The 8,294-nt window shown below is 39.1% G+C and overlaps 1 protein-coding gene across 1 annotated transcript; it reads left to right on the forward strand.

Moving 5' to 3' along the window:
* Window positions 1-2,394: 2,394 nt before the first annotated feature.
* On the forward strand, window positions 2,395-6,026 carry LOC127798420 (protein NRT1/ PTR FAMILY 2.13). Its single transcript, XM_052331973.1, has 4 exons — window positions 2,395-2,784; window positions 2,907-3,124; window positions 3,450-4,030; window positions 4,939-6,026. The coding sequence occupies exons 1-4, from the start codon at window positions 2,565-2,567 to the stop codon at window positions 5,813-5,815; spliced, it is 1,896 nt and encodes a 631-aa protein (XP_052187933.1). The 5' UTR covers window positions 2,395-2,564; the 3' UTR covers window positions 5,816-6,026.
* The last annotated feature ends 2,268 nt before the right edge of the window (window positions 6,027-8,294 follow it).

The following is an 8,294-nucleotide window of genomic DNA, read 5'->3' on the forward strand; positions in this document are numbered from 1 at the left end:
TTGGAAATTAGGTAAAAATTTTGCCTTTTCCATAGAAAAAGTTAGCTATCAAACACGCCCTTATATTAATTGGATGCGAAAAAAAAAGATTGTCCTTTTGGTGCTATGCTAGGTAAGGTATACCAAGAAAAAATTTATTTGACATTAGTGACAATGATTACAATAAAACTTACAAAGATATTTGTTTTTCAAGTTTTAGCTTGTGTATTGAGCAGGTCATTCTTAGATCAAATTGAATTACTATTCAAATCGAATTACTGTTCGATTTGGGTAGGGTTAGATTGGTGTTTTAAGGGGGCTCATGGCATGTTTTTAACTTAAAAAATTCACCGGGATTAGGTATACCAAAGAAAAAGAATATCATTAACTCTTATAATTCACCTATTTTAGACGTAAAAAGAAAAGGACTTTACCAATGTATCATCGAACTCGGAAGTTGACTTTGAATCATGTTCATTGGTTCAAGTAATCAATTTGGTGAAGGTATGTCCGTGCATCATTACCAACAAATACATTCTTCAATTAGGGTATGTCCTTTGTCTGTCCGTAACAGTGCTCCATTTAATTCAGGGGATGTGCCTATCAGTGTGGAAACAACGACTACACAGGTGGATTCTGGTTGGGTGGGCTAACTAATCTCCAATGTAATGCTGTTCTGTTCTTGATGCACAGACTTAGTCTTAAGAGTCATGAGATTGGGCCAATCTGGGCCTTTTCAGCAAAGATGGGCTCCTCTTCATCTGGCGTTCGTAGCTTGAACCTCCCTTAATCAAAAGTAGTTTAAGTTGTTAGCTTACGTTATAAAAGCATAACAATTGACCGAACAGTGGAGGAGGACTCCTTTGTGTAATTTATAACTTCTATCTATGTAGAACGAACGTCTACTGTCTACGGTGGCCCTTGATAGACAAGACACCACAGCCAGCCATCATTATTATAGATACGTTCACACACTATGAACCCTCGATTCAGTACGTGGCTAGCCAAGCACGAGTCATTGCGAGCCAAGAAAGTAAAAGTGCAGTGGTCGTTGAGTATATAAGCACTGCCAGTGTGTTACGTACTCGGCTGATGGCACGACCACGACCTCAACCTCGACCTCATCCCCGTCGTCTGCCCCGCCCTCTGGCTATTTTGTTGAGATGGAATAAATTAGCAGAAACGAAAGAATTTGGATAGCAATAATTAAGAGACAAGTTTTGAAATTTTTTCTCTCCGATCTCGATTGCGCGTGAACAAATGAAATTTATAGCAGATAGACTAACATCTTGGAGAAAAACTAGCAACAATGACTGAAAAATAGCAACTAAATAGTTCATGCCAATAGCAACTGAATAGCTCGTGCCCACTCACTGCTAAGCCACTAATTCCACTGATTACTGCTAACCCACTAACTGCTTCTAACCCACTGCACAAACGAAAAGACCTAAATTAATAAACTGAAATGCTGGCCAATCTAAATGCTTAATTTGAAACTACATTTGCACGAGTTGGGAGTCGTCGAGGAAGACATCATTGACGTATCGATCATCGGATAAACAAAACTTAGAGAATCGATGGAGTCTGGCAAATATTGCATACGTGATGGATGATGGATATGTATGTATACTATACTATATGATGATGATGATTACAGAGTGGCTGGTGCTTGTACGAGAGCCAACTGCATTCTGCCCCCATGCGAGCAGTACTGCATGCGCCTTTTGGAAGTATCTGATCGGATGGGCTTGTGGTTGTGATCACTCATCTGCTCCTATGCTCTGTTCTAGAAGGGCCTTTGGAGTGTCTCGATCTGTTCAATGTGTCAGTTCATCCGCCAGCCAATAATTTACCACCACGTACCTCTCCATCTCTAGATCCATTCCTGTTCGTTCGTACCACCAACATATACATACATACATACATATGTGTGTGTGTGTGGCAGGTTCTTGATTTCATTTTCTCTTAAAAGACTTTTCGCAAAAGAAGTCTGGAATGCCGGGATTGTGATGATAATCAAAGACTGGAAGAAGCTTAAATGGATCAAACTTTGTTCATAATCAAATAATATTCAACAATATATTATATAAGAGTTGTCGCAATCGGATTAAGGTAACAAGAAATGCCAACCCATGGCCGAAACTATAATTTTCCTAATTTGGTGGCCATCTTATAAACGCGTGTTTCTAATAATAATATTTTTTTCCCAAAACACACTGTTTTTATGTTAAATAAATAACTCATGGAGTTGGCTAATATTGTAAACAATATATTATTGCCACCTACTCTTGCAAAAATAAAAAAAAAATGTGGTAGAAAATCAATTTTCATGAGATAATTGGTGGGGCGGCCATTAGCAATCTAGCATCACTCGTCGTGGATATATATATATGTGTGTGTGTGTGTGTGTGTGTGTGTGTGTGTATAGTTCTCTCATTTCTCTCAATACAAAGGCATATGCTCTCAGCTCATCAAAGCTAATTAAGAGACAAAGGTTTTACAAAATTTCTCTGCAGCCTGCAGGTCTGGCGTTTCATCTGCCCCGAATTTCATGGTGGATTAATTAATTAATTAGCTCAGGGAAAATGGAGGTCGAGAAGAGTACCAATAAGCAGCAGCCATCACACTACTCTTGGCTAGCTTCCTGCACCAAATGCTTTCCCGTGTATTCCTCAAAGCCGTCGCAGCCGCCACCTCCGCCGGAAAAGGAATTAACGCCGGAGAAAGACGGCACCTCGGTTTTGCCAAGTTCAAAGACCACCAAAAGAAAGCATGGTGGATGGAAGGCCATGCCTTTTGTCTTGGGTTCTCTCTCTCTCTCTCTCTCCATATATGAATATATTGACTGACGCATCTATATAATTAAACAAATACATATATATAATGTACAACCGTCCATTTCTTAATTTGCTCCTTTTGATTTGTAGGGAACGAAACGTTCGAGAGGCTGGCTACGTTTGGGTTGCTGGCCAACTTCATGATTTTCCTGCTAACCGAGTTCCACATGGAGCAGGCATCCGCTGCGAACCTTCTCAACATCTGGTCCGGTGTTACCAATTTTGTACCGTTGATTGGTGCCTTCATCTCTGATGCCTACGTTGGCAGATTCTGGACCATTGGATTCGCCTCCTTCGCATCCCTTCTCGTATGCATATATATGCCACAACTTATGTATAATCTCTCCATATAAATCTCATCCATCAATGTTTGTTAGCTAGTAAATTTAGTACCAGTTAGTGTGTAGTCTTAATCCAAATTAAATCAAACATTGAAACTAAATTCTGTCATATATATCTGCACAGTACCAAAATAAAAAATACAAAGATTTAACATGGCTATAACAAGAAACCTAATATATCTGAGCTCACAATTTTATTGACTCAGTTTATAGGGAGAGCAAGAGACGAATTTTATCACTATCGTATATAGTTTCGGTTATCTAAATTAATAACTAGTTTATCATTCAACAGGGGATGATAGCTTTAACCCTAATAGCCTGGATTCCTCAACTGCATCCTCCCAAGTGCAGCCCACAAAAGGTCCAGCAGCTTCATCATTGCAAAGGGGCCAGCGCACCTCAGATGGGCCTTCTAATCCTGGCCCTTGGATTTCTATCCATAGGGACAGGTGGAATCAGGCCATGCAGCCTGCCATTCGGAGTGGACCAGTTTGATGCAACCACAGAGGAAGGCAAGAAAGGGATCAACAGCTTCTTCAATTGGTACTACACCACGTTTACATTGGTCTTGATACTGGCTCTCACTGTGGTGGTTTACATTCAAGACAGCGTGAGCTGGGTGCTGGGATTTGGCATTCCCACTGTGCTCATGGTTGGCTCCATTCTGCTCTTCTTTATTGGGACAAGGGTATATGTGTATGTGAAGCCCGAAGGGAGCGTGTTCTCCGGCATCGGTCAGGTGCTTGTGGCCGCTTACAGGAAGCGAAAGCTTAAGCTTCCGGACAAAGGAGAGGTTGAGGTTCACGGTCTTTTCTATGATCCACAGCTGCTAGGTACCAGAGTGGCAAAACTCCCAATCACTGATCAATTCAGGTAATTTTATTATTTTTCCTGGATAAAATACAAGTCCAATAATTCATTACTAGCTCCGAATATGTCTTAATTCGGCTCCCTCTGCTATCTCTTCATTTTTTAAGTAAAAAGGAGGAAACTGGCTTTCATATGAGGAACTGTTTGATGACCGCGTTACAAATATTATATTTTTATTGGTTATGATCTCTCTCTCTCTCTCTCTTGGTAAATAAGAAATTTATAAACACAAATTAAGGAAAAATGATTCCAGATTCAGCTTAGTTTGGTTAAAGATTAATTATTTGTTCCCAAGGAAACATCAATCTTCTATTAGTTGTCCTGATCAGAGATGCATGAACAAATGATTCACCCAAGATTGTTTGGTGGTGGTTCACTGTCTATAATTGGACCCATATATACCGTGTTGTTTCATTGTCAACGCCCTTTGCAGTTTCTTCAGAGATTCGTCAGGATTTCAGCAATCTCCCGAATTGAAGGGCAGAGAGCGACTCCTTGATTGAATGATGCCTCTTGGCTACAAATTTTTTATTATTTGGCCCCACCGCATTGCGACAATTCATTTAGACAAAATTTTGAAACCATATAGTGGCAAAATTCACGTCTTTTCAATATTCTCTAGCCATGGAAACTTTTGAAGGTTTTGGATTCTGGCAAATAAATATTCTACGCCAAACTATTATTGATCTTGTTTGATATCATATCAAGTTGACAGTAGTTTTGTTCAAGGACAGATGGTTAATTTGACTATTTGAGAGCCTCCTTAATCCACATCAAGTTACTGTATTTCTTTGCATTTTCTTCTGAATATTGGGGGTCTTTTCGCAATCGCAACTAGTTTGATGCGCTTGTTACAGTTTGATAGTTTTGTATTTTTGTATATTATACTTTGATGGTTTTTTATCATTCAGGTTCTTGAACAAAGCTGCCATAGTTTTAGACCATGAACTAAACCCCGACGGTTCATGTTCGAATCCATGGCGGCTCTGCACCATCCATCAGGTTGAGGAAGTCAAATGCCTGTTGAAAATAGTCCCAGTCTGGGCTTCGGGCATCATCTCCTTCACCGCCATGGCTCAACAAGCCACATTTACCATATCACAAGCCCTAAAAACAGACCGCCACCTCGGCCCCCATTTCCAAATCCCTCCCGGATCTCTCATGGTCATTTCCATGATCACAGTCGGGCTATGGCTCCCATTTTACGATCGAATCGTTGTACCCACACTAGGAAAGTTGACGGGTCTTGAAGGTGGAATCACGCTGCTCCAAAGAATAGGGATTGGCATTGTCTTCTCCATCGTCTCGATGATCGTTGCCGGATTTATTGAGCAGATGAGAAGGGCTTCGGCCATATCCCACGGCCGGCCCGACGGGATCGCACCCATATCAGTCCTATGGCTCGCCCCGCAGCTTAGCATAATGGGATTTGCCGAGGCATTCAACATTATAGGGCAGATTGAGTTTTACTACAAGGAGTTTCCCGAGAACATGAGCAGCGTCGCTAATTCTCTCTTCTTTTGCACCATTGCTGGGGCTAATTACCTGAGCAGCTTAATGATAGCCATCGTGCATGGAACCACGGGAGGGCATGACCGGCCGGACTGGTTAACCGCCGATATTAATTCTGGCAGAGTTGACTACTTCTACTTCCTGATTGCAGGATTGGGAATTGTGAATTTAGTGTATTTTCTGGTCGTTTCTCGTGCGTATCGTTACAAGGATGGCGTTCAAAGCATGGAGGAGAGGCCCCAGTTTGATGTTGAGATGATTGGCAGTCAACATTGAAACTATTTCGTGTTTAATCACAGGGAGTTCTCTAGTAATTAGTATAAATTCTCCCTTGTATAGTCTTGTTGAGGCAGAAGGCGAGACAGCTATAGTGACGTTGATATGGTGTCTTTAGTGGCACCACATTATCTACTCTTTAAGTGAAACATATAATATTTTAAAGAGTACAATAATATATTGGACTTGGGGATGTTTCTCTTAGTTTAAATTACAATAGTTTTAAACTTTAAAGTCTATAATTAAGTTCTATAAAAAATTTATAACTTAAAAGAGATTATTTGATAAACTCTTACCAATTAGTAATTATATCAGAAAGGTTTGCTAACTTATACACACATATATTTATAGAGGTTTCATCTTTTAAATAATATTATTTAATTTATATAAGCAATGCAGATGTGATAACTTAAATATAATGATTATATGGGATTTACCTATTTAATTTTTTCAACACAATAACTTAATAAAATGAGTCCTATATCATTATATTTGAATTGGCATATTAATATTATTTATTATAAACTAAACACTATTATTTATTATAAACTAAATTCTATATTTATATATATTAACAATGTTCAATGAGGCCCCCCGGGTATAGGTCGAGTCATTAGATGAATAATATGCTAGTGTCAATTTGATGGATTACGATTTCGATCCTCGCCTTGCGCAAAGGTCAAAGGCTCAACTTATAATTTAGCTTTCCTAACGTAATTGATAGCACAAGTATCAGGGACCACACTAGGACGATCATCCCAAGAACGTTCAAGAATAAATTGTTTGTTTACCTTATTGAGTCATTTATATCGAAATTAGGGATGGCAATTGCAACCGAAATCGTGGGGAGCCGAACCGAAATCGAATTGGTCAACGCAGTTAAAAACTGTTTGACTGGATAATTGTTTGGTTTGGGAAAAATTGAACAATGTTTCAATGGGTATGGTTTGGTTATGGTTTTCACTAAATGCAAATCAAAATTCGAACCGAAACCGAATCGAATGTATGGGTAACCGAACCAAATCGAACCGAATATACATATATATAATATATTTATTTATTTAATATATTATATATAAACATAATATATATATTGACTAATGCATTTTTTTACAAGTATTTTAACTAATACATTACAAATATATAAAATATTTAACATTTATAAAGTAATTAACAAATAAAAATAAAACCTAATATTAAATTATTTTATTTTATCAATCAAATAATTATTAATAAAAATAATTAATTAAATATTTGAAAAAATAAAACATGGCGGGAGATTATGGATCAAATTAAAAAAATTATGATTAGAACCGAAATCGAACTTATTATATATATATTTTCTGCTCGCATGAAACAGGCTGGACTCGACCCAGTAAGCTGGTCCAATCTATTGAAACCCAATGGGCCCAAGGCCGAGCTCACCAGTACGAGGTCGCATGTCGCCCACTCCAAGCTTAGACCACGGAATCATGCGAGCTCCCAGCAACACATAAAGCTCGCAGACCGCAGGACCCAAAGCAAGCTCCTAGTGATGCGTTCAACTCGCAGGCCGATCATTCAGCTGCATATGTAAGAGGGCCACGAAATAACCAGAGAACAATCACGAGTTAGACATCATTCTAGCTGGATCGTCCAGGCCCAATTTGGCCCATTTCTATCGGTCCATCTCTCAGCCTATGCCGGTCCCATCCTGGCCCTATACCAGCCTGCAACAACGTCATTACAGCCTCTACTGGGTATCTACATGCCCATCTGCATCCATATTAATAAGGGTCCCATCAATACTATGTTGTCATTTGGGAACCTCAACCGATGTTGATATTCAGTCCCATCACCTGCAAAAGCACAATGCAAACGGAGATGATATCTCCTCCTATAATATTAGCCAGCTCTCTTCAAAGCTAAGGTATGCTTTCCCTGTTAGCCTACTTATACACCGTCACTCCTTATACTCATACTGACTTGAACATCAGAGTGCTTGCAGGTACCCATGGTCGGAACATTCACCGCAACCACATCAAATTCCCTTGTTGTGCCTATTCTCCTTCTCGGTTGTGTTCATATCATCAGTACAGGTCAACGAATCACGGTCGACCAATTCCAAACGTCGACAAAACCGAAATCGAATGGTTTGGTTATGGTTTTTAATTTTTAAAACCAATGGGTAATGGTTTGATTTTGGTTTTAGTAGTTTAAGTTTGGTTTGATTATGGTTTTAACAAAAATCGAAACCAAACCAAACAATTGCCAACCTTAATCGAAATCCTCTGTAATTTGAGATCTCTGTCCAAGTCTGAGGATGGGGTCTTAGACATGGTTGATGGCATTTTGCTGAATTTTGGGTAATATAGTAAGGGGGCATTTGTTAAAATGAGCAAAATAAGAGGCATCAATATAAAGTTGGAATGCTTTTCGGATCAAGATATGAAATTATCAAGATAAGGCTGGGAAGCATTCCAAGATTTCTATCAGAGTG

This window comes from Diospyros lotus, chromosome 3, assembly GCF_014633365.1.
Source record: "Diospyros lotus cultivar Yz01 chromosome 3, ASM1463336v1, whole genome shotgun sequence".
Classification (NCBI taxonomy): domain Eukaryota; kingdom Viridiplantae; phylum Streptophyta; class Magnoliopsida; order Ericales; family Ebenaceae; genus Diospyros; species Diospyros lotus.